Here is a 27,917-nt window from a genome sequence, read left to right on the forward strand (position 1 = left end):
AAATTGTAGATACACTTGTATATATTTAAGTAATGGTCATTTGACAATTCTGTCAATGATTATATATGTAAGTTATTAATCATGATAAAACAAAGGAGCAAATATTAAATTTAAAGTTAAATCTACCCAGATTTTTAATTCCTGAAGCTGTATATATTTTGTTTATATGTTTTTAATTGAATGATTTTAATCAAATATTACACTGCCGATTAATTTTTATGTGAATAATTGCATGTATAGACTTCAGAGGTTATCTGTGTCATATGAAAGAAGCAGTCAAGGTCCTCTTTATTCTTATTTCAGTAATAACAAGACAAAAGAAACTACTAAGAAAGATTCTGAGGAATGGAAGTAGGAGTGAGGGTTATACGAGGATCTGACTGGGACCATAATAACGAGGATGGGGGTCAGGGGTTTGTAGGAACAGTGGTCGGGATCTCTAGGGAGGAGAAAACGTGTAAGGTCCAGTGGGATTACCATGGCAACGTGACTAAATGTCTGGCTGAAGGGGAGGAGGGAAAGAATGAGCTCAGGATAATAGACATTCAGCAGACAGGTAAATCAATCAAGTGTAACAGGTAATCAATCAAGTGTAACAGGTAAATCAATCAAGTGTAACAGGTAATCAATCAAGTGTAACAGGTAATCAATCAAGTGTAACAGGTAATCAATCAAGTGTAACAGGTAAATCAATCAAGTGTAACAGGTAATCAATCAAGTGTAACAGGTAATCAATCAAGTGTAACAGGTAATCAATCAAGTGTAACAGGTAAATCAAGTGTAACAGGTAAATCAATCAAGTGTAACAGGTAAATCAATCAAGCATAACATGTACAGGTAAACATGTGATACGTAGTAATGATATAGGATAAATCTGTGTATAAATATAAGGCTTTAACTTCACTTAGTTACCTGCATGTCAGTGGTAAGGGTAACATAGATTACTTTTACTAAAATTCACTTAGAATATTGTGGCAAGGATCTCTTGCTAGATGCCTTATACCTGTGGCAAGTAGTGATGTACCGATTAATTGATTAAATTGATTGTCTAATCCAAATGGCCTCCGATTATAGATAATTGATTATAATTTTGATAATTGATTATAAATCAAGATATTAGTTAAAAGCAAATTATTGCTATGAATTTTGATTCGTTCTTCTTTGAATTTCACTAATCCTAAATAATAATCTAATAAATAAATAAATATATCCAAAATGTATTTTAGAAATCATTCCAGAATTTTTTACCAGTTTTTTCTTCATTCAAAAATGAACAAATTTAATACTTGAAATCAATCGATCATTAATCGATTATAGTGCATCCAATTATTCCTATAATCGACTATGAAAAAAATTCCCATTTCCCATCACAAGTGGTAAGAATCACTTAGATACCTGAAACCTGTATATGAGTGGTAAGGATCACTTAGATACTTTACACTTATACCTGTATGTGAGAGAAAAAGATCATTTAGATGCCTTAATCCTGTATATGAGATGTAAGGATAGTATATAAATGGTAAGGATCACTGAGATACCTTATACCTATATTTAAGAGGTAAGGGTCACTTAGATACCTTTTACCTGTATTTAAGTGGTAAGGGTCACTTAAATACCCTTTACTTATATTTAAGTGGTAAGGATCACTTAGATACCTTTTTACCTGTATTTAAGTGGTAAGGGTCACTTAGATACCTTTTACCTGTACTTAAGTGGTAAGGGTCACTTAGATACCTTTTACCTGTATTTAAGTGATAAGGGTCACTTAGATACCTTTTACCTGTATTTAAGTGGTAAGGGTCACTTAGATACCTTTTACCTATATTTAAGTGATAAGGGTCACTTAGATACCTTTTACCTATATTTAAGTGATAAGGGTCACTTAGATACCTTTTACTTGTATTTAAGTGGTAAGGGTCACTTAGATACCTTTTACCTGTATTTAAGTGGTAAGGGTCACTTAGATACCTTTTATGTATATTTAAGTGGTAAGGATCACTTAGATACCTTACACCTTTATATGAGTGTTAAAAATCATTTAGAATAAAGTGGTAAAGATCACTTACTAGATGCCTTATACCTGTATATTTCAGTGGTAAGGATCACTTAAATAGATACCTTATACCTATTTATGCGTATTTGAAATCACTTAGATATCTCATTCCTATATGTCATCAGTAGGTGTAACTTAGATACCTTATACCAGTTTGTAAAGTGATGAGGAGGACTAAGATACCATACTAGTATACCATTAAGGTGTTTTTCAGGAACAGTTGTCTATTTTTTGGTGTGTTTGAGGTTATAACTCAGATATTGGACATGTGATAATTCGCTTGAGCGGTAAAGTTGCTGATGAAGAATTGTCACAGAAACCATAACTAAAGAAATCATTAACATCACCGCCTTCTTCTATATTTAGTAGAAATTTTAGGAAACTCATAAATGTTTTATATTTAAAAACACAAGTACATTAAAAACCTGTCTAAAATTTATCCAAATTCAAGCAACCTTGATTTTAAATGAAAAATAAACAAACTTGACAGTACTTGAAATCAAAGCAATCTACATAGGTAATGTAGATTGCTTTGATTTCAAGTAATTGGAAATGTTTTATTCATTATAAAACCTTATAATGTTTTTAAATTAGGCATTTTCTTCCGCACTATCACATGTGACGAGTGTGGACGACAAGGCTTGGCAGGGTTCCGCTGGAAATGTGTGGAATGTAATGACTTCGACTTGTGTACGATGTGCTACATGGATGACAAACACGATAAAAGCCATGTGTTTGTTAGATATGACAGTAGTATGACAGCATGGTAAAATAAAACTACCATTGTTTGTAATATTTGATCTATGGAATTTCTCTTAGTAAGAGTAAAGTTCAAAGCACAGAAATATAGTACTATTTAATTTTCTTTTTTTGCTTTAGTTTCCCGTGTCCAGCTCGAAACAGGAGCAGAAAAACAAAGATTTTCGGAATAGGACCCGGTGCTGTTGTAAGAAGGTTCCCATCTGAGCAGCATGGTGAACAGAAAGGTACTGGTATTATGATAATTAGAGGAGTGTCTGGAAGAAATAAGGGTAGATACCAAACTGCAGAACTACGGAAGTGAAGGAATTTAATGTGGTTTTAAACTTACTTGTGAAAAGGAGATGGATGAACAAAGCATGAAAAATGCCTGTAGCTTCAAGTGAATAAAGTCATAATCAATTTGTGAATTTAGTATTTAGAGTAAAGTTTTTATCATTGAAAGACATGAAATTATGACAAAGAAAACTAAATTTCTTGTGGAAAATTCTCTCAGCAAAAATCATTCTATGAATAAAAAAAGTGGTATTTTTGGGTTTAAACCCAAGCAATAAAAAACCTGAGTATCAATTTTTTTTTTTTTATCAGAGACATACTTAAGATGCTTTAACCACTATCCTACAGTCAGCTCAAGACAAATATCAGCATTTAAATCAATTGTTTGTGAATGACCCTTAAATAAATGGACATCAAATATTTCTCGGAAAGATACAGATGTCGTGTCATAAAAGTGTATTTTTAGGTATAGTGGGTCTTTGCTCCATGTTTTTTTTTAATTAAAATATGAATACTTTTAAACAGACTTTGAGTATTATCTTTTAAAAAAAAAATGGAGCAAAAACCCTTTCATATGCAAAAATTGTGAAATACGGTAGTATGAAAAAAAATATCATTTTTGCCCTCTTGGGTGTGTATATGCTATTCATAGATGAATAATTTCAATCTTTGTGAGATTGTAGAAAATTGTGGAGATTTTACATAAATTATATCTTAATGTAAAATGAAATACCGAAAAAAAATTGACATAATTGAGGTTTTGATTTTTCACATGTTTGTTTATCAAACTATAGACATTTTGCTTGCCTTGTTTGCCCATCTTCTTTTAGAGTTATGTATCAACCAGTTGGGTGATATATGGCTTGTAGTGTTTTTTACATAAATTTTATGTTTTTTTTTAATCATTAAGGTTCATCGATACTCTGATAAGAGAGATAATTCTTAATGACATAAATGTCTATTATTCCTTTATAATCTTGTCAAGTTGTCAAGTTGAAGTGTCTTTTTTGTCCAATTTTGCCCCACAAGCTATGCTATAATTGTTTGTATTTTGCTTAAAAAATACATTTCTTTTGGAAAATCATAAGAGTTAAAGAAACATTTTATATGAGTGAGCAGAGGGTTTATGAACCTTAAAACATTATTATGGTATGGAACATTTTTCATAAATGCTGAGTGAGTGAGCACCAATAGGCAGAAGGTTCTGTTGGCCATTACATAGATGCATTGTACAACAAAGTTGAAAATTTACTTAATTTTCAGAGGGTACAGTGATGGAATATACAAATTTTGGAAAGTCAAACAATGGTGGTGTACAGGTGGATTGGTCAGGGACCATATCAAAACACAAACTGGGAGCTGATGGGAAGGTAGAACTCATAATGGTGGATCCTTTCCCACTGGGGGCTGTGTATGCTGATCATTTACCTCTGGGAGGTATGAGAGAGAGAGAGAGAGATAGAGAGAAAGAGAGAGAGAGATATGCCAATACAGTTAATCTTTTAACAAATCTCTTTCTCAAGAACAGCAAAGCCATTATTAGTCTATTGTGTCTCTTTGTCATATACAGTGCATTTCATTTTTGTTGCTGGAAAAGTTAAGAAAATTGTTCAAAAGGAGAAATTTTGTTGACACTAAAACAAAACAAAGATTCTGATGTTTTTAGACTTGTCTTGTGTAAAACCTTCCTACATCAATGTTGGAGACCGAGTACAGGTGAACATCAACACTGACACATTTAAACAGCTCAACAAAGAGTTTGGGGGATGGAACGATGAAATGGAACAAGTCAGTATCACATACAAAATCTCTATAATACATTCATGTATTCATACACTTAGATGAAGACAGTGTTTTATACTATGTACCTGTTTAGATTGTAGGTGAGATTGGAGTTGTAAGAAAGCTACAAGACAACAGCAGGCTCTTAGTGTACTTTGAAGTCACTGGAAGACCCTGGTTGATCTACAGACAAGCTTGTACAAAGGTGTGTAATAATTACAAAGGAAAATACTGCCTTAACAGTTGCTTTAACAAAGGTACAGTTGAACTTCAGTATCTTGAACACTGATATCTCGATTACCATGGATATGTCCAAGTGATTTTGAAGTCCCTGAGACACTAATTCCACAAGTATTTTACCCTGGATATTTTGAATCCTCGGATATCTCAAAGTGTTTTCTCTGTATCTGTCAAGATATCAAGGTTTGACTGTATTTAGCCATTGAAAATTAAAAGAAAATATCACTATAAATTACATCACAAAGTCATTTGTATGGTATATTTATGTTACAGATAGGAGCTGATATTCTGTCCTTTATCTATAGGTGTCTTATATGTATGATATTTATGTTACAGATAGGAGCTGATATTCTGCCCTTTATCTATAGGTGTATTATAGTTATGATGTTAGGCCATTATTTACACACTGAATTGTTGACGGATTTTTCCATTATTTCCTTATCATGGCAAGGAGCACACAGTGGGTGTGACCAGTCAGCAGGGGATGCTCACTCCTCCATGGCACCTGATCCCACCTCTGATGTTTTAGAGGTCCTTGTTTGCTCTGCTCCAAAATTTGTACATGTATTGTTTAATGGACTTTTGAGCTTGTATAATGTTTGTTATTACCATATATTTCATTTATGTTACTGCTAGGAGCAGATATTCTGTCCTGTATCTATAGGTGTTTTATATGTATGATATTTATGTAACTGATAGGAGCTGATATTGTGACCAGTATCTATAAGTGTCTTATACGTACAATTTTAATGGGAGCTGATATTCTGTCCTTTATCTATAGGTGTCCATTGTGCTGAAGGGGGACGTAATTAAAGTGGTTGAGGATGTTAACCAGATACAGAGACTACAGAGTAACCATGGGGGCTGGCTGGAGGACATGAAGGCTGTAAGGGGACAGTATAGTTATATAGTTAACAAATCAGAGTAACCACAGGGGCTGGCTGGAGGACATGAAGGCTGTAAGGGGACGGTATAGTTATATAGTTAACAAATCAGATTAACCACGGGGGCTGGCTGGAGGACATGAAGGCTGTAAGGGGACGGTATAGTTATATAGTTAACAAATCAGAGTAACCATGGGGGCTAGCTGGAGGACATGAAGGCTGTAAGGGGACGGTATAATTATATAGTTAACAAATCAGAGTAACCACGGGGGCTGGCTGGAGGACATGAAGGCTGTAAGGGGACGGTATAATTATATAGTTAACAAATCAGAGTAACCACGGGGGCTGGCTAGAGGACATGAAGGCTGTAAGGAGACTGTATAGTTATATAGTTAACAAATCAGAGTAACCACGGGGGCTGGCTGGAGGACATGAAGGCTGTAAGGAGACTGTATAGTTATATAGTTAACAAATCAGATTAACCACGGGGGCTGGCTGGAGGACATGAAGGCTGTAAGGGGACGGTATAATTATATAGTTAACAAATCAGAGTAACCACGGGGGCTAGCTGGAGGACATGAAGGCTGTAAGGGGACGGTATAATTATATAGTTAACAAATCAGAGTAACCACGGGGGCTGGCTGGAGGACATGAAGGCTGTAAGGGGACGGTATAGTTATATAGTTAACAAATCAGAGTAACCACGGGGGCTAGCTGGAGGACATGAAGGCTGTAAGGGGACGGTATAATTATATAGTTAACAAATCAGAGTAACCACGGGGGCTGGCTGGAGGACATGAAGGCTGTAAGGGGACTGTATAGTTATATAGTTAACAAATCAGATTAACCACGAGGGCTGGCTAGAGGACATGAAGGCTGTAAGGGAACTGTATAGTTATATAGTTAACAAATCAGAGTAACCACGGGGGCTGGCTAGAGGACATGAAGACTGTAAGGGAACTGTATAGTTATATAGTTAACAAATCAGAGTAACCACGGGGGCTGGCTAGAGGACATGAAGGCTGTAAGGGGACTGTATAGTTATATAGTTAACAAATCAGAGTAACCACGAGGGCTGGCTAGAGGATATGAAGACTGTAAGGGGACTGTATAGTTATATAGTTAACAAATCAGAGTAACCACGGGGGCTGGCTAGAGGATATGAAGACTGTAAGGGGACTGTATAGTTATATAGTTAACAAATCAGATTAACCACGAGGGCTGGCTAGAGGACATGAAGGCTGTAAAGGGACGGTATAGTTATATAGTTAACAAATCAGATTAACCACGGGGGCTGGCTGGAGGACATGAAGACTGTAAGGGGACTGTATAGTTATATAGTTAACAAATCAGAGTAACCACGGGGGCTGGCTGGAGGACATGAAGACTGTAAGGGGACTGTATAGTTATATAGTTAACAAATCAGAGTAACCACGGGGGCTGGCTAGAGGACATGAAGGCTGTAAAGGGACGGTATAGTTATATAGTTAACAAATCAGAGTAACCACGGGGGCTGGCTGGAGGACATGAAGGCTGTAAAGGGACGGTATAGTTATATAGTTAACAAATCAGAGTAACCACGGGGGCTGGCTGGAGGACATGAAGGCTGTAAGGGGACGGTATAGTTATATAGTTAACAAATCAGATTAACCACGGGGGCTGGCTAGAGGACATGAAGGCTGTAAGGGGACGGTATAGTTATATAGTTAACAAATCAGAGTAACCACGGTGGCTGGCTGGAGGACATGAAGGCTGTAAGGGGACTGTATAGTTATATAGTTAACAAATCAGAGTAACCACGGTGGCTGGCTGGAGGACATGAAGGCTGTAAGGGGACGGTATAGTTATATAGTTAACAAATCAGATTAACCACGGGGGCTGGCTGGAGGACATGAAGACTGTAAGGGGACTGTATAGTTATATAGTTAACAAATCAGAGTAACCACGGGGGCTGGCTAGAGGACATGAAGGCTGTAAGGGGACGGTATAGTTATATAGTTAACAAATCAGAGTAACCACGGGGGCTGGCTAGAGGACACGAAGGCTGTAAGGGGACTGTATAGTCATATAGTTAACAAATCAGAGTAACCACGGGGGCTGGCTAGAGGACACGAAGGCTGTAAGGGGACGGTATAGTCATATAGTTAACAAATCAGAGTAACCACGGGGGCTGGCTAGAGGACATGAAGGCTGTAAGGGGACGGTATAGTTATATAGTTAACAAATCAGATTAACCACGGGGGCTGGCTAGAGGACACGAAGGCTGTAAGGGGACTGTATAGTCATATAGTTAACAAATCAGAGTAACCACGGGGGCTGGCTAGAGGACATGAAGGCTGTAAGGAGACTGTATAATTATATAGTTAACAAATCAGAGTAACCACGGGGGCTGGCTGGAGGACATGAAGGCTGTAAGGGAACTGTATAGTTATAAAGTTAACAAATCAGAGTAACCACGGGGGCTGGCTAGAGGACATGAAGACTGTAAGGGGACTGTATAGTTATATAGTTAACAAATCAGAGTAACCACGGAGGCTGGCTGGAGGACATGATGGCTGTAAGGGGACTGTATAGTTATATAGTTAACAAATCAGAGTAACCACGGGGGCTGGCTGGAGGACATGAAGGCTGTAAGGGAACTGTATAGTTATATAGTTAACAAATCAGAGTAACCACGGGGGCTGGCTAGAGGACATGAAGACTGTAAGGGAACTGTATAGTTATATAGTTAACAAATCAGAGTAACCACGGGGGCTGGCTAGAGGACATGAAGACTGTAAGGGAACTGTATAGTTATATAGTTAACAAATCAGAGTAACCACGGGGGCTGGCTAGAGGACATGAAGGCTGTAAGGGGACTGTATAGTCATATAGTTAACAAATCAGAGTAACCACGGGGGCTAGCTGGAGGACATGAAGGCTGTAAGGGGACTGTATAGTCATATAGTTAACAAATCAGAGTAACCACGGGGGCTGGCTAGAGGACATGAAGGCTGTAAGGGGACTGTATAGTCATATAGTTAACAAATCAGAGTAACCACGGGGGCTGGCTGGAGGACATGAAGGCTGTAAGGGGACTGTATAGTCATATAGTTAACAAATCAGAGTAACCACGGGGGCTGGCTGGAGGACATGAAGGCTGTAAGGGGACGGTATAGTTATATAGTTAACAAATCAGAGTAACCACGGGGGCTGGCTGGAGGACATGAAGACTGTAAGGGGACGGTATAGTTATATAGTTAACAAATCAGAGTAACCACTGGGGCTGGCTAGAGGACATGAAGGCTGTAAGGGGACTGTATAGTTATAAAGTTAACAAATCAGAGTAACCACGGGGGCTGGCTGGAGGACATGAAGGCTGTAAGGGGACTGTATAGTCATATAGTTAACAAATCAGAGTAACCACGGGGGCTGGCTTGAGGACATGAAGGCTGTAAGGGGACTGTATAGTTATATAGTTAACAAATCAGAGGAGCTCTTAAAAGAAGTTAAAAAAAACAAACCCTCAAACTGTTACAATGAAGGGGCAAATTTTAATTGATACAGGCAATTAATTCTGTATACTGTATCATAGAACAGGTACAGTAAAACAGACTTATAGCAAACACTCTTATAATGAGTTGATGTTTATAGTGAAGTGATTTTCATTCCCTTTGGCTTTAAAATATATTGTAAACTTAATGGATATGACAGCTTACATTTATAATGAAGCAAAATCTTCCATCCCTGGAACTTTGTTATAAGCATGTTTTAAAATTGTAATTTGTTTCAGACAAACTTTGGATTCAATATACTGCTTGATATTTGAATTTTTATGCAATTTCTTGTACAGCTTCCTGGGAAACTAGGAAAGGTGTTTGATGTGGACAGAGATGGAACGCTGTATGTGAGATTCCCCAAACTGGGGGAGTACCTGCTGAGCCCCTCCTGTTGTGTGAAGCAGTATAACCCTCCCGATCTTCAGTTTGAGGAGGAAGAAGGTAGATGATGATGATGATGGTGATAATAATGCTGATGATAGTGAAGAGACAGGGAAACTGAACTCCTCTCATTGAACTCTGTCTTTTTTTTTCTTCAGATACTGGAGCTAGTGGTTCTATATCTGAAGAATCAGGGGAAAATACTGCAGCAGCCTCACAAAGCAAATGTGGTAAAAATAAATAAAGATTTTTATTAAATAGTCTATAAATAGTCCCAAAAATCTATACAAATGCAAACGGTTTATAACACTACATATTCACTGGATTTGATGCCATATTCATCGAAGGGTCGGTGCACGTGCAGCGGCATTGTGACGTCAGTCAAAACCTCAAACGAGGTTTATACAACTCGGAGCAGGAAAATGTTCTAAAGTTTATTGCAGGATTATTTTTCAAACATTTCGATTTCTTACACACAGTGAAAGGAAAACATGGAAGTTATACGTTGTACATGTAATCTCTACATTTAAAAAAAAAAATTTTACATGACAGAAGTTCATTAATAAAAAAAGGTTTCGTCATGTAGCCTTCAATGTCTTATTTATTCAAATCCATACTATATATATGGACTATTTAGGTGATGAATATGGTTTGTTTTTCACCAGAAGAATATCAATACTGACCGAGGTGAAGCGTATTCACCACTGAAATAGTCCATTACTGTATAATAGTATTTATACTTAAAATTGCTCTCTGTAAAATTATAAATGATATTTTAGCTCATAAAATTCCATTACTCTTGAGAGAGATTATTACATGTACATTACTTGAGTTGGCATGTACATCCTCTTCATAATTAGATAATGTTAGAAGTAGAGTATAGTCGTAAAAAAATAGGCAGATTAAAAAAAAAAGGCAGATTCTCAGAAAGAGGAAAGGGGAAGTATTCTTCATTTGAGTTTAATAAATTATGTAATATGATTGAAGAGCCTTATTTTTCTGAAAATTTATCAACTAAAGTAATAATTACATTTCTGACAAAGTTTAATTAAAATAATACTAAAGGGAGAACTTAATTTAATTTAAGCCTCAGTGAGTACCTCACTAGATTTTTTGTATTAAGATATTTACTTCAGCTGCCTATCAAGAATGTAAATAATTACTACTCCCTAGAACAATCGGAAATGTATTCTATTTTTGGAATTTAAACCAACAGGACTTATTTTTAGAACAAAATATTTCCTGTTCCATTGTGTGAATTTCCACTTTCATTTTGATTAATCAAAGGTCTTATTCTTTTGGGTAGGTTCTCCTTTAAAATTTAATTTTAAAAAATTTAAAATTTAATTAATTACCGCTAATGTGTATAGTTTTATTTGTCTATGATATGATACATTGTATGTTTGTGAAATAAATAGTAAATATATGATAATAAATGTAATAGGTATATATATAAATAACATCAATGTAATTGTGCTCATAATAGCTTTTGGATTTTGTTAGAGAAAACTTAAAGATTTTTATATCATCTGAAAAAAAAGAAAAAGAAAATCTTGATTTTTCTTTGAAGTCAGACAGTCCTGACCATATGTTATAAAAAGTATAAGGATCTTGTCGAATGGATATTAAAATCATATTAATATTTAAAGTTACATGAAACATAGATATATATGTATTAATTATTTTTTATGGAGTCTTTTTTTTTTTAATTCAGTGGCAACCATTATTATTAGCTCACCTGAGCTGAAAGCTCAAGTGAGCTTTTCTGATCAAATTTTGTCCATCGTCCGTCTGTCTGTAAACCTTCACCAAGTCTTTAAACTTTTCACATTTTCGACTTCTTCTCCAGAACCTCTGGGCCAATTTCAACCAAATTTGCCAGAAAGCAACCTTGAGTGAAGGGGATTCAAGTTTGTTCAAATGAATGGCCACAGTCCCTCTTTCAATGGGAGAAAATTAAGAATTAGTGAAAATTTGGTGGTATCTTTTAAAAATCTTCTTCTCAAAAACCACTGGACTTATATAAATGAATAATTCTTTAAATCATGTAAGAATCATGACACCTTGGGATAGGGTGGGATCACAATAGTAATAAAAGTTTTACACAGAAATATATGATAGAAAAAATGCTGATGAAGAACAGCAGGGTCATATTGACTCAGGTGAGCATTGCAGCCCATGGGCCTCTTGTCTTTGTATGTTTTCACATAAAATTAAGAAAATGGATTTTTTTTCATAAAATCACCGATGTCAAGTATATTGTTTTTGATTTAATATTAAAATTGATAAAAATTTAATTTCCATTTATTAATCACTTGTTAATGAAATTAACTATTTTAAATATTAAATTGATCTGTAAATTAAATGTATACTGGTACATGATGTTTCAAATTACTCTAACACACACACACCCACACATACAAAGTAAAAGTTTTTATCCCATGAATAAATACACTATGATTAAAAAATATTATAGAATTTCAAAGATATTATCACTTTTAATTCTGTAGTGAAATAAGGATCCTAGACGAGCATCTACAGATCAGGCCTTGGAATCATGACACATTTTAAAATCTATATGTACATGTATTGCATTGAAGTGATGTAGAAATCAAACTGTCCAAATTGAAAGTGTAGTGAAGTTGTAGTTGTTACAGTTTCAGTTCACTATTGATCAACATTTACAGCTGATTGAAGTTGACTTATGATTAAGTATATTTCATATGATTCTGGGCATGATGACATATTATTACGCCAATAAAGTCAACTTTGAGAAGGGGTGGGGGGGGGGGTAGTAATGCAGGCTAGAAGATATGTACCTCATTTTAATTTTCATTCATCTCCTAAGCAGGGTATGAATTCAGTTTAATTTTGTTCAATGTGCATCTTTCTTTGATTGTCAAGGCAATTTCTTGGTATAATATTGAACTTAAAATGAAATATGTATAAATTAATTTACTATTATGAATCCTCATTACATATGTAACTCAGTAGAGTTCAAAATTATGAACCCTTCTGTAAAATATCACTTAAAAAGGATTACAGATACTTGTGTATATTAATTTTCACCATAGGTATGGTATTTGACATTGGAATCCGTGTAGTGAGGGGACAGAACTGGTCGTGGGGTGACCAGGATGGAGGTGAAGGTCACTTAGGGACGGTGGCAGAAATTGGACATGAGGAGAGTTCCGGCAAGGTGCCCCCAAAGTGTGCTCAGGTCCAGTGGGACAAAGGCTACAGGAATATGTACAGAGTGGGGTACGAAGGGCAATATGACCTAAGGATCTACGATACATCAGCCCTCGGTTTGTACAATTAGCCCTAAACACCAAGAATAGAATAGAATTCAAATACTAATGAATGCTTATAATAAATGTGATGAAAGAAAGTTAAACTACATAGCTGTGTAAGCATGAATCAGTGTTTTACAAATGCACTCTAAAATACCTGTACAGTACCAAAGTGTGATAATTCTGATTCAGGAATTAAGCATGACAGAGTGTGTACTAACCCAGGCTGTGAAGAACCGGAAATATTTGGGATGTTGTGGCAATGTGACCAATGTTCTGACGTGGTGCTGTGTAGTAAATGTTACCATAGCGACAAACATGACATCATCCACAAGTTCACGCGGTTTGACTATCCCGGTCACGAGGGGTGAGAGGATATCTGTCAATAGTCCTGATTTTCTTGATTGACACAAGAACTGTAAAAAAGAAAATAAATAAATAAATAGTTGTAATTAAGCAATTGAAGCCAAATTCTTTTGTCGCTGCTTTCTTTTATTTAAACTAAAATATTTAACCATAAAGCTGCATTTCTTTTCTTCTCTCTCAAATTATGTTTGCTTTAAAAATGTGGAAATACATATTGTTTTAAATATATTTATTCACAGAAACTATGTAACTCTTAACATAAAATTAAACTCCTGAAGTCGTTCAATGATAATAAAATTTGGTTTTCAGTACAAAATTGATTTTTCTAAAGGGAGGTAAATCTTCTTTTATCATAATAAATCCTAGAGGATGTTCTCAGAGGTGAGAATTCCCGTATTTGTTGTAGATGTTCTGTTCCTAAGAGGCAGTTAAGCAGCAGACAGAAGCTGTTTGGGATTTTTGAAGATGCTAAGGTGACTCGAGGAATTGACTGGAGATGGGAAAACCAAGATGGTGGGTAATGAGCAACTATTTTAATCAGAATCTCGCTACACTGTACTATTGTTTAAGATTGACAGAAGTGGGGAGTTTATTTTGGAAGAGGGAAGATTTATTCTTTCTTTTGTCTGTCCATCCTCTAGCAAAGCTCGACCAAAAATTTATGATCTGAAATGCTGATTTCATATTTGATCAAGGTGACAACATTTTTTTTTGGATCTTTTTTTTTTAGCTCACCTGAGCTGAAAGCTCAAGTGAGGTTTTCTGATCACCCATTGTCCATCGTCCGTCCGTCTGTCCATCTGTCCATCCGTCCGTAAACTTTTCACATTTTCAACTTCTTCTCAAGAACCACTGGACAAATTTTAACCAAACTTGGTACAAAGTATCCTTGGGTGAAGGGGAGTGTAAATTGTTAAAATAAAAGTCCCCTTACAAGGGGAGATAATCAAGAAAAGACAAAAATACGGTGGGGTCATTAAAAAAACTTCTCAAGAACCACTGGGCCAGAAAAGCTGAAACTTATGTGGAAGCATCCTGGGATAGTGCAGATTCTAAATTTTAAAAATCATGAACCCCGGGGGTAGGGCGGGGCCACAATAGGGAATCCAAGTTTTACATTGAACAAGAGGCCCAAGGGCCTTAACGGTCACCTGAGTATAATACAACAATTTAGAGGATCCATAGAGTATAAAATGAACTGAAAGGTGAAGCTTTGTTGCCCAAAAGCAAGAAAAATAGGGTGATCAGGATCAACAAAATAATTAGTCTAATGTTCATTAACAGTATATAAATTAGGTTCTAATCTGTTCCCCATTTATCACTCTCACCAGACAGTATATAAACAAACTTATAATCAGTGCGTCTGTACTCTTTTAGTTCCTTGTTGAAATCTCTTGCGTTGGCCTCTCTTGGTCTTTGATGAACATTTAATAAGACAAGTTATTTTTGTCTCATTTTTATTTATCTGTTACTTACAAGTCTACCTGATCATTAAAACTATGAAAGTACTTTTTGTATTTTACAATAAAAATTCTTGCATAATTCTCCTATTCTATTAACCTTTCAAGTACATTATTTACAGTGATTAATTAACACAAGTAAATGGCAAAGGGGAATAACTCCTCTCAATAGAATAAAAATTAATAGAGCCCTGGCCTGGACCAGAACACTTGATCAAATGGTTCTGATGTTCAAAAATCTGGTAAAAATACCCTTCCTTATTAAAACTTTTACTCTTTTTGCCTCTGATATGCCCAGGTGCAGAGAAGACTTTTTAAAGCATTAATGCATTTTCACTATATAATAAATAGAGCCCCGCCCTAATATCAGAACCTCTGATCTTTGGAAGAGGCATCCTTGCTTATCATAACCATGTATTTGTTTAAATAATACCCAGGAGAAGAGGAGAAGATTTTCAAAGAAATAATGCACTTTCACTATATGATCTATATAGCCCCGCCCTAGCACCAGAACCCCTGACCCTGGGGCTATGAATTTCACTATGTCGGTAGAGTCAACCTTGCTTATCATAGCTATGTATTTAATTTGTTTAAATAATACCCAGGAGTAGAGAAGAAGATTTTCAAGAAATAATACACTTTCACTATATGACCTATATAGTCCCACCCTAGCACCAGAATCCCTGACCCTGGGGTCATGAATTTCACAATTTTGGTAGAGTCACCCTTGCTTATCATAACTATGTATTCAATTTCTTTCAATAATACCCAGGAGTACAGAAGGAGATTTTTTCAGAAATAATGCACTTTCATTATATGATCTATATAGTCCCGCCCTAGCACCAGAACCCCTGACCCTGGGGCCATGAATTTCCCAATTTAAGTAGAGTCACCCTTGCTTATCATAACTATGTATTCAATTTGTTTCAATAATACCCAGGAGTAGAGAAGAAGATTTTCAAAGAAATAATGCACTTTCACTATATGATCTATATAGCCCCACCCTAGCACCAGAACCCCTGACCCTGGGGCTATGAATTTCACAATTTTGGTAGAGTCACTCTTGCTTATAATAACTATGTATTCATTTTGTTTCAATAATACCCAGGAGTAGAGAAGAAGATTTTCAAAGAAATAATGCACTTTCACTATATGATCTATATAGTCCCGCCCTAGCACCAGAACCCCTGACCCTGGGGCTATGAATTTCACAATTTCAGTAGAGTCACCCTTGCTTATCATAACTATGTATTCAATTTCTTTCAATAATACCCAGGAGTAGAGAAGAAGATTTTCAAAGAAATAATGCACTTTCACTATATGATCTATATAGCCACGCCCTAACACCAGAACCCCTGACCCTGGGGCCATGAATTTCACAATTTTGGTAGAGGGCTCAATGCTTATTACAATCAAGCCAACAGTTTGACTGCTTGATGTCCAGGAGTAAAGAAGAAGATTTTTAAAGATTGCATTAATTTTGATGGTTTTGGCCCCACCCCTCAGGCCCCAGGGGGGCAGGGGCCACGAATTTCACAATTTTTGTTCCCCTTCACCCATAGATGCTATATGCCAAAATTGGTTGAAATTGGTTTGCTGGTTCCAGAGAAGAAGCTGAAAATGTTCAAAAGTTTACGACCGACGAACGACGCACGATGACGGACGAAAAGAGATAGTAATAGGTCACCTGAGTGACTCAGGTGACCTAAAATATACAAAAAATCTTTGAAAATCTTCTTCTCAAGAACCACTGGGCCAGAAAAGCTGAAACTTACATGGAAGGATCTTGGGTAGTGTAGATTCTAAATTGTTCAAATCATGACCCCCGGGGGTAGGGCGGGGCCACAATAGGGAATCCAAGTTTTACATTGAAGTATATAGGAAAAATCTTAAAAAATCTTCTTCTCAAGAACCACTGTGCCAGAAATACTGAAACTTATATGGAAGCATCCTGGGGTAGTGTAGAATCTAAATTGTTCAAATCATGACCCCGGGGGGTAGGGCGGGGCCACAATAGGTATTACAAGGGGGGAAATCTGGTAAAGAACAGCATGGCCAAAGTTACTCAGGTGAGGGATGTGGCCCATGGGCCTCTTGTTATAATTAAAGTTTATAAGTAGTATAAACTGAGTTTATACCAGGGAAACAAACAAACACATTCACTTCCTTAATGAGGCCCCTTAGTGGAAGATTTCCCCTTTGGGGGCCCCATAGATGGCCAATATTACGGAGGGAAAATACCCAGCCTCTTTCTGAAACCAACGCCATGGCTGGCAGCATCGTGATTCTATAATTTTACACCACCATCCCTGCCACTCTCCTAGGACTGTTTGCCATGGGGTTAAAAATTTTGATTATGATTAAAGTGGACTATTCATAAGACTATTCATAAAAATTATAGTAACATTTTTATTTCTTATCCCCAAGATTTAAGGGGATTTTAGTTTGCATATGTATTAAGTAGTTGCTGATGTATTAAGTAGCAAATTTGTGTTTTTGCAGTATATCTATAATGGTTGTCAGTTGTTGATCCCAAGAGCCAACATTTAGATTGTTTAGTTATAAAATATCTACGAATTACAGAATTTGTTTTCTTTGGTATAAACTGTAATTCACTCAATTGAATTTTAAAGGTGGGGATGGCAATACAGGTACAGTACTTGCGATTGTGAACTTCACCCTGGACACGGATCATGACGGAGTGGAGGTCGCCTGGGATTCAGGTCACACTAATGTCTATCGCCTTGGTTACAAAGGCTGTGTCGATGTCAAGGCCGTAGAAGCTTCCAGTGGAGGGTTTTATTACAAAGATCACCTTCCTATCTTCAGTATGTCTTTGATATCTACCAATCATTATGATTTACCGAAAAAAAATTAGATTTGATCAATTTAAAATGATACGTGAAGTGGCCAAGTATTTTCTGTCAGTCGCATATTATTTCTTGAATTTTATTGAAACCAGTTTATTTAGTTAAACAAAGGTATTGTCAATACAAGAGCACAAGCAACACAAGAGATAGTTGGTGTAAAGTTTTATGGTATGTGACCTACAGTAGTACAGTTCATTCATTAGAAGTTTTTCATTGCAAAAAAGTATATATATATATTGGGAACAGAATTGCCAGATCAGCCTCGACCTGGACCAAACCAAGCTGCTAGAGAGGGGGGTGCCTCAGAGGCCCCTCCTGAGGAGGAGGGGAGGCTGAAGAAAGGGGACAAAGTCAAGATAGGAGTGGATCTAGATACGCTCCAGATGATCCTCAAGGAATCCAAGAACTGGAATGAAAGAATCGTGGAGGTACAGTAAACACAGTGATTCTCTCTTGAAAACTTAATAACAGAGAGTCAGACTTAAGATGATGGAATGTCTGAGATACTAATCAATCCTATGGTAATTTTTTTTTATATCATTACTGGTATTTTTTTCTTCAGTGTATTGGAGTCAATGGGTCAGTATTGCTCGTTAATGGACAACAAATTACTGTGGATTTTAATGGGAAGAAATGGACTCTCCATGAAATGGCCTTGGCCAAGGTAAAGTTTCTTGTGCTGCATGAAACTGCGAAATATGTCAGATATGCTAATGTACAGCAGACCTTATAGGCTTCTGTGTAAATTTCAGATAGAGCAATATGTGAAGGACCAAGTAGTGAAAGTAGAGAATGATGCAACAAATGTACACCATCTACAGAATGGCCATGGTCCATGGGAGGAGAGCATGAAAAAGGTATATCTAAGCATCAGGGCACTGTTTTTGTTAAAAATTTTTTTTAGATAATGTGCTGATTCAATTTAAATGTAGCAGGCCATTGCCAAAAATGATACAAAAATCTCATTTTAGTTCCTAGGGAAGAAGGGTCGAGTTGTGAGTGTGGACTCAGACGGAGATGTGACAGTTAGCTTTGGGATCCAGGTAATTAAGTTCAACCCTGAGTGTCTGACACCATCTGGAGGGAGTCCCGATGAATTTAAAGAGGAGGAAACACCACAGCGATCAGAGGACACTGAAAAGAAAGTGGAAGAAAGTTCAACCACCACTCAACAATGCACCCCAGAAAATACACTACAACACACTCCAGATCATACACCTCAGCGCACCCCACAACGTACCCCACAGCGCACCCCACCAAGATCACGCTCTCCCTCCCCTGATGAACGGAGATCACGGAGCTCCTCAGAAGAACAGGAGTATGAAGATCCAGGTAAACTACCTTCTCAATGATCAGCTTTCTTTGTTACCCCCTCACATTTAAGTTAGAGGGGATATAGTAATATGCTTGTGTGGATGAGTGGGTGCATAATGGAAGTTATGCAATAATACATATAGGTGCATATTTCTGAGGGCATGTTCCGCTTTGCAGTGCCCTTGTTTCCATTATTTTACTACATATTTCTCCCCTTTCTACTGAGAATGAATAGGTTTAAAATGTGAAAATTAGGTAGGCAGAGAAATATATCAATATGAAATGAAATTTATTGGTAAATTGCTGATCATTGAATCAAATCTGCAGATCCAAACTTGAGAGACAAGTTTAAGGAGGCTCTAAAGAAAGGGAAAAGCAAAGAGGTCTTAGAAATGATACAGAGGACTCCAGCACTAGTGGTGAGTAGATTCATTTAACAATGCTTTCTGAGATGATAACTACTTATACAGATGTAATGCTTGGAGAGTTGTACACCTTTAAACGTGAGAATTTTTTTCTGCAGCACTGCTCATTTGAGAATGGCTACTCTTCGCTGACCTTGGCTTGTGATCAGGAGAAGTGTGATCCTTCTGTTGTGGAGGCCATGTTGAAATTTGGGGCCAAAATGGACAATCAAGCGGCTCCACCTCTGTTGACAGCAGTCAGAAAGTAAGACTTAATTACCACCAATCTCTCCCACTCAACAGTCATATTCTACTCCAGGGCAAAAATCTACCCCACAGTGCATCTACTTCTTTGATAGAGATCCATACTAACATCACATGTAATATAAAATGTATAGCATTTTTAAGTTATCTCTACAGCAGTAAACTTTTTAACAATGAGGAACTAGATTATGTGTTGTTACTAACCTTTATTTTATTAACTAACATGCTGTTTCAATATTTTGGAAATCTTTTATTTGTAGAGGTAATAAAGAAGTAGTACAACTTTTGCTGGACAGGGGAGCTAACCCAGACATCACAAACAATAATGGCCAGACTGCAGTCCACATCGCTGTACAGAAGGAAAACAAGGACATCCTCAGGATCCTCCAGAAAAAATGTGACTTCAATATCACTGTAAGTGACAGGGAATTTAATTTACATTGCTGTTAGTTCAAGGAATTAAATTTAATTGGTTTAAGTTAAAGGAATTTCGATTTCAAATTTACTGTATGCATGTCCCACAAAATTTTGATTTCAGTGTAAGATTTCAGTGCCCTTTTAATTAACATTTGTTGCTGAACACTGCATGTGCATAAATTTTCTAGGCTTTATGAAATTGAATATAGCTATAATAGTATTTTTACAAGCCTTAAAATTAAATTGAATAATGAAATTCTTGGACATGCACTTGTAGGATAAACTTGGAGACAGCCCGGTGTCTGATGCCATCACTGTTGGGGATCCTGAAATCATAGATATTGTTTTCAGTTGGCCAAGAATCAACCTTGAGTTTAAAAATAAGCTGGGTTTCTCACCCATCCATCTAGCAGCCAGAAAAGGAGATACGCAGTAAGTTAATCTCTATGTAAAATGTATGTTGAACATTCACATATGTACTCCAAATAGTATTTCAATTCTTCCAATTTTATTTGCAATGTAATATTGAGGAAAAACGGAAAAACAAAAATCTAAAATCAGACTTGCTGTTTTTCAGTGCTATGCGTCAGATCCTACAGAAATGTCCTAAAGCCATAAACAAACAAAAGGATGATGGGTACACAGCTCTCCATCTCGCTGCCTGCATGGATCATGATGATATCGCCAAAATCCTACTGCAAAATGTAAGCATGATATCAGTGTATTTGATTCCCTTCTAACATGGGAGTATTTTCATTCATTGTGAGAGATACAGTAGAGCCTGTTTGTAGTGAACTTCATTATAGTGAACTGATTATTACAAAATTGTATTTTCTCTTCTTATATAACCTTGTGTTACTGTATTATAAACAGCATGCCAAGACAGCAAAACAGACAGAAGCTGAGGGCCAAACACCACTTCACATCGCTGCTATTTACGGCAGCTACAAAACGGCAAGATGTCTCATTGAAGAAGGTAGTTATAATGTTTGAAAGTTAAAAGTTTATGTATATAAAAGTTAATGTCAAATATGTTGATGTTTGTGTTTCAGCCATTTGTAGTCACTAACCTATCTCTTTGTGCAATCAATAACAACTATAATTTTATATCTAATAGAAACATGAATTGTTTTTGTCAGGGAAGGCCAATGTTAATGCCCCCGATGAAAACGGAAATAATGCTCTCCACCTGTGTCTGATGGGGAGACCGGCTGTCATGGAGTTTGCAAAGGTAATCATTGTGAGATTGAATATGCAGAGCTTAAACAGGGGCTGGGGTACCTGGTTATACTGGCCGTACTGTAGTAAAGACAGAGCAGAAGTAGAACAGTTCTATTATGCTGTAATATTTTACTTTATCTGAAAAATTACAATCTCACATGTAATGACACTTAATGTTTTGAAATATTTATAGATGCAGAAGGCAGACTCTGGACAAACAGACAGCTCCTTGGAGAAAGAGAAGCTAGAGATAGCGGCTCTACTGATCCAGCATAAGGTACAGACGGAGCTGAGGAACAACGAGGGGAAGACGCCGCTGGAGGTAGCCGTGTCTCAGACATTGAGGGAGAGCGTGGAGAACCTCATACAGGAAAAAATGTGAGTCAACAGCACCCCCCTTCTACACACACACACACACACCCTCACACACACAAATAGTATAACAATACAGAAATTTCTTGAGAACTTAAAAATATACTGTAAGTGTGGACATATTTGTAAGGGGGAAAATTCTTGAATTTTTTTTAAATTTTTGAAAATTCTGCAAGTTTTGTAAAATTTATCGCTATGCAAATGGTTTAATATAACTTCTTACAATACTAAACAACAAACCAACACATTTTGTAAAGTATTTAACTTCTGCAAAAATAACTCCCAATTGCAAACACTTTGTTACAAATCACAAAATTTTAACCCATAAAAATATCCACATTTAAAGTAATTAATGAGATCAGTTGTTTAGCATGGCAGATTTCAGTAAATTGAATGTTTGATTGAAAATCAAATCAATGGGAAGGAAGGCAAACTACTGAACACCGTATTCAAAGTATAATTTGTTTACTTTACACAGGGATCCATCAGTACGTCCTAAAAAACCGCCGCAATGTCAAGTGTGTGAGGAAGAGGACGCCAAGCTAAAGATACACCCCTGTGGCTGTCGGGTGTGTGAAGACTGCATCCCAAAGCGACTCAAAAAATGTCCCAACTGCGGCGAACTGGCTGCCGGCAAAGGCCAAATGTGACATGCTGGATCTAGTCACCTGAGTTAAAAACTTAATCTCTGATGTTTAAAAGTGACAAACAAGTACAGATGTTTTATTGATTCTAGATGTTGAGTTAAAGTGGGACCAGTGTATTTGCCTCATGTGACACTGAAGATAATTTTTTTTCTATACATCATAATTAATCTTATGAAAATTATAAAACCTTTCGTCCCAAAGGTTTTTTTTGGTATTTTTTTCATTTGGCCTGCATTCCGATACATTTTATAAAATATATTGTGTTGTACATGTGTGCTTATGGATGCACTTTTCAAAAACAAAACATTATTGGTTTTCAACTGTGTCAGAATAATAACTATACATAAAATCTGAATTTATGTAAATAAAATCATCTGTTGTTTGTCTTCATAGGATTTCTGATTCTGGATGATTTTTTTTAATTTGGAAGAAAGAATGAGTTCTTCAGTTTGTAATTTGTAAAGCTGTTGTTTGCATGCATATACATGTATTTTATTTATCTGAAAGAACATTCCTTTTACGTTTATAAACTTACAGTATCCTTTTGTTTGAGTTTTTTTTATATTATTAATTACTACAAGTGAGTAGAATGCAACCAGTGCAAAGAAAATTTACATAACACGTTAAGTGGGTTATGTATTTTTTTCTGCAATAGCTGCAACCTTTATTTTCCCTTTAACAAAGAAAGCACTTTATTGTTGAAATGATTTTTCAACTTATTATAGTAAAGACATTAACAGTTAAATTAATTCTAAATTTATCCATAGATTTCTGTTGAAGGGGACCGATTTCTCTTGTTTTGGTCTCTGAATCCTAATAGATAGGCTAAATCAAGATTTGAATATTCATACTCGTCTGAAAAATGCTTAATAAGGGGCCCGCAAGAATAAGCGGGAGTCGGGAATCAGATAGTCCATCTGTCTGGCATCCAGTCCGTCTGTCTGTCAACATTGTTGTAATGCGATAAATTAAACAGTTTTCAACGAAATATTTCATATTTTGTACATAAGCAAGATAAGTACATGTACTTTTCTATAAGAGCAGGACACCTATAGATTTTGTGATCTGTCTGTGTATCCGTCCGTCAAGACTGCTATAACGCCAGAACTAAATTTTCAATGAAATGAACATTAGAGCAAGATATCTATGATCAGGGTCATATCACTGTCTGTCCGTCCGTGTGTATCCATGACACTTGTTGTGATGCGACAACTCGAACTGTTTTCAACTTAACATTTGCAAAATTTACACAGAAGAGCTTTACTATAGGAGAAAAGCTGTTATAAGTTAAATTTAAGGTTCATATCACTTTGTCAGTATGTCAGGCTGAATGCATGTCTTTTAAGTATTTTAACAGCCTTGAGCGGCGCTCTCTCTGACTATGTTTTCTAATTCTCGTCTGTAAACTGAAAATTTATAACCAACAAAATTGATGGTCTGATAATACATTTTGTTTCTTTTGTTGAATTTTGGATTGTGATTTTAGTCCCATTTTGGAGAAATAATAATGTACATATTCTGACTTGAATTTGGACCAGATCTTGTATTAATCACAAGACGACACTATTACTATACATAAATACTATACTACCGGTACCTGTACTGGTACTTATGAAGGGTGACCCTGTATAATACAATTTTACCAATATTATTTAGACTTAACAATCAATACTAATAATTTGAACGAATATTTCTTATTACATATTAAATATCATTTTCTGATGTAACACAATTCTATGGTAGTTCGTTTAAAACCCCTTATGTTAAACGTGGTTTTTAAGAACATTAAAAAATGCCATAGCAAAGATCGTATAATTTCATGGCCGTAGAGACCCCCCTCCTCTAATTTTGCCAATGTAAAATATAGTATAGAAAACATAGCTACTTTACGCTTTACGTTTGATGACCTTTCTCTTAACTTGTCAAGACAATTTTGCTTTAGTGCCCCCTTCTCCTACTGATTTTTTTTTGTTGCTCCCTCACCCCATCCCTACCCCCTAACTTAAAATAGCTTCCTACATACATAGCTTTCTCATACTTTTTACTTATGGTATACGTACAGTAAATGTCGAGTTCATGTCAGGGTATACTCTGAAATTTACTTGACAGTGTGTACATATCAAATATTTAAATACTTTAGGTCAGGTTGTTTATGACTTTAAAAACCGAAATGAAGTTTCTAATAATAATTGCAGGAACATTAATCAAAGGCGCTCTTTTTGGGTATAAAGGGATTGTACGAGGTCTGTTCCTTCAACGTGATCACCTAAAACTTCTTAATTTACAAACCAGTATCTCTCACTTCTTTTTACGAAAACTTATTAACTCTTTTTCACCATTTCCTCAGAACATGTAATTATTAATATTTAAATTAAATATATTATTAAAGACTCGGATTACAAACTGGGTAATATATTACATCCGAAATTCCACATATTTTATTTTAATTTATGATATATATCACTAAGCTTGTTTCGTATTATTTACGATAGCTTAAAATTTTTCTATTTAAAAGACAACGCCCTAACAAAAAGAAAAAAAAAATGTAATTGTAATTTAATTTTCCGTGAGGGTCAGATGTCATGGTTATCAGATGACCCTGTGTAATGTTCCGCTCTATTAAACATTAACGGTTTGTCGGGTAAAATTACCGGTTCGTTGAGCATTCCACTCTTGTTAACCACGTGTCAATCTATAATGACACAGTAAATTTTGTTCAGTTTCAGTGTATTAACAAGTTGACATTTGTACCTCTGAGCCATTAAAACTGGTTATTCGTAAAGACAATTTATGTATTAAAAAAAAAAAAAGAAGAAGAAGAAAAAAATATTAATTAAATAGACTAAATTAAAATTTACAATGTTTATTTATTTTTTTATTTGTATTATCAATAAAAAAAAAAAATAAAAAATAAAAATAATATTAAAAATTTAGAACTAAATGATTTCGTATTATAGTAAAGGGACCTATATTTCTAAAATTTTATATAATTTAATTTAATCCTCAAATTTGCCGATTCTTATACTGCGAAATTAAACTAGAGAGAAAAATCATGGTTTCTTTATTAGTATATATAATCAATAAATCCCCCTTTGTATGTAAAATATAATTTTAATACCACAAAATCACTTGTTGATATAAAGTTTACTCATCGACTGGAAGCCAACAGCTATATCAGAGTAAACGTAAGATAAGACAGACAAACAGTGCTACCCCAGTGTTGTTTTAAAAATTTAATGTTGGCGTCCCTGAATTCGTCAAACACGCGTTCAAATCTACGTTAGTGGCGAAAACTGACTAATGACACGAGATTTGTTTTTACAGTGATTAACAGGATTAAAACCCTATCGCGCTGATGATGTCCGTGTGCCCCCAGTTAATTTGCGACACGGGTCACTTGACGAGTGACACGTGAACCAAGCGAGGGTTCTGATTGGACGATGATGGTGATTTGCATACATTACAATAGGTGACACAGAGATTGAACAGGTTCATTCACAAATTAACTTTTGCGGACATAACTACTCTAAGAATTAGAAGAAAGCAATGAGTGTACGTGCAAAGAAACCTAGTTTGACAGAAAAGATGAAGAAAGCTTCCGAAAATCAAACACCCATCAGAAAGGTAGATTTTAATTCAAAGCTGTATAAAATAAAAAAATATAATTGTTGAAATAATGATAAATCTAACTATATTAATTATAATAGCAAGGTATGGAATGACGAAATTATTCCAAACACGTATCTACTAGAAACGAAGTTAATTTCTTTAATAGTGATATCTTACAATTTTATATTTATACTTGGCAATTTCCCCCATAAATTCATATAGCAAAAAAATTAATTATGAAAAAAATATTTTTCAACAGCATGTTTATTTAGTTTCTTTATTTCATCATGATTTGTGATTTCAGGCCAATAAACCACAAACAGAGAGAAAAAGAAGAGAGAGAATCAACAAATGTCTGGGACAACTTAAAGCCCTCGTCATGAAAGCTACAGGCAAAGATGTAAGTTACACTGAATAAACAAATCTTATACTTTAAGTTTGACCTATGTCGGCAATACAACGAATTTAAAGAATGATACATTTCCAATTACTTTTCTCTTATTTTTTTAACACACAGTGAATGTACAAATTATTTAAATACTTTATGTTTGACAAATAATTCGGATACAGTGAATTTGAAGAAAAATATGCTCCGATAAAATTTTCTTTTTTTATTTGTTTAGAATTAATTCTTTATATATATAATATATTATATGTTTCAAATCAGGAAAATAGATAAATTTGTGCCATAATAAAGTTCATGGTTTTATCTGGACAAAAGATTATAATTAATTTATTCTTCTTCAGGAGAAAAAGTACCCTCGGTTGGAGAAAGCAGACATCCTGGAGATGGCAGTGAACCACCTGTACGCCATGAACACCAAACAAGGTAGGTAATGTGTCCACATTACAAGAGAGACTCTTAAAAAATTACGATCTTTGAATGGTGGTTAAAGAGAAGTCTCGTTTAAGTTGGATTTGATTAACCATTCTTTATTTCTTTATATAAAAAAGGGGGGAGAAAATGTATAGATGCTTTGATTTTTTTTCTTGAAAACGTTTGAAAACGAAGTTAATTCACATGATATAAGAGTATTTGATAGGCGTATGTTTATAATTTTCTTTATTGTATTACAGACAGTAGAGAACCAGACGACAGATACAGAGAGGGGTACAGTCGCTGTATCAGCGAGGTCCTCCATTGCCTCCGCTCCGAGCAGAAAATCGACACCGTCACTAAGACCAACCTCATCAACCACTTCACCGTCTCCCTCCGCCATCTCTCCACAACCAATCACAGCACAGGTTACGTGAACCAGGGGTTCGAACTGAGCAGCCATAGCGATAGTTCCTCCACTTCCAGTCAGCAGCTGTATCCTAGCAACATTCCATGTCATGAGGGTGTCCAGGAAGTACCACCATTTGTCCAGCCTAAGTACGCCGAGGTCTACCTTCAGGACCAGAACTTGTACATGGACTTCTACAACGCCCCCCTCGATGTCCGCCCAGCAGAAGTTTACTCCGCCATTACCGATCGTGTGCCTACTGAGTTCCAGCCGCCACGCTCTCCTTTCCACTCAGACATCGGTGTTCCTCTCCATACCTCTACCCCTGTAGCGAAGAAGAGACTTAGTGTGATCCCCAGCTTCCCCGCACTGGAGGACATCAACATCAGTGACTGTGTGACCACTTCCTCTTCCTCCGATAGCGGAAGTTCCGCCGGCCCCTGGCGTCCATGGTAGCCAGTTAGACAGTGACTAGTGCTTCAAAATGACATAGTGCCAATGAACAATTCAAACCCTTGGTTTGTGATGTTACGTGAATAG

The 27,917-nt window shown here is 36.0% G+C and overlaps 1 protein-coding gene across 1 annotated transcript; it reads left to right on the plus strand.

The window, feature by feature from the left end:
• The first annotated feature begins 11,137 nt into the window (after nucleotides 1-11,137).
• Nucleotides 11,138-27,902, plus strand: LOC133206396 (E3 ubiquitin-protein ligase MIB2-like). The gene is made up of 22 exons (XM_061342358.1): nucleotides 11,138-11,216; nucleotides 12,989-13,222; nucleotides 13,400-13,574; nucleotides 13,980-14,086; nucleotides 17,667-17,861; nucleotides 18,150-18,331; nucleotides 18,466-18,567; nucleotides 18,656-18,760; nucleotides 18,875-19,235; nucleotides 19,545-19,636; nucleotides 19,741-19,886; nucleotides 20,146-20,299; nucleotides 20,580-20,734; nucleotides 20,880-21,006; nucleotides 21,176-21,278; nucleotides 21,442-21,533; nucleotides 21,717-21,901; nucleotides 22,374-22,524; nucleotides 26,080-26,166; nucleotides 26,456-26,551; nucleotides 26,899-26,984; nucleotides 27,233-27,902. Exons 2-22 carry the CDS (start codon nucleotides 12,991-12,993, stop codon nucleotides 27,831-27,833), a joined length of 3,534 nt encoding a protein of 1,177 aa, XP_061198342.1. The 5' UTR covers nucleotides 11,138-11,216; nucleotides 12,989-12,990; the 3' UTR covers nucleotides 27,834-27,902.
• Nucleotides 27,903-27,917: the final 15 nt, after the last annotated feature.

This window comes from Saccostrea echinata, unplaced genomic scaffold (genome assembly GCF_033153115.1).
Source record: "Saccostrea echinata isolate AGI-Se365-2 ecotype Australia unplaced genomic scaffold, CSIRO_AGI_Sech_v1 ptg000054l, whole genome shotgun sequence".
NCBI lineage: Eukaryota > Metazoa > Mollusca > Bivalvia > Ostreida > Ostreidae > Saccostrea > Saccostrea echinata.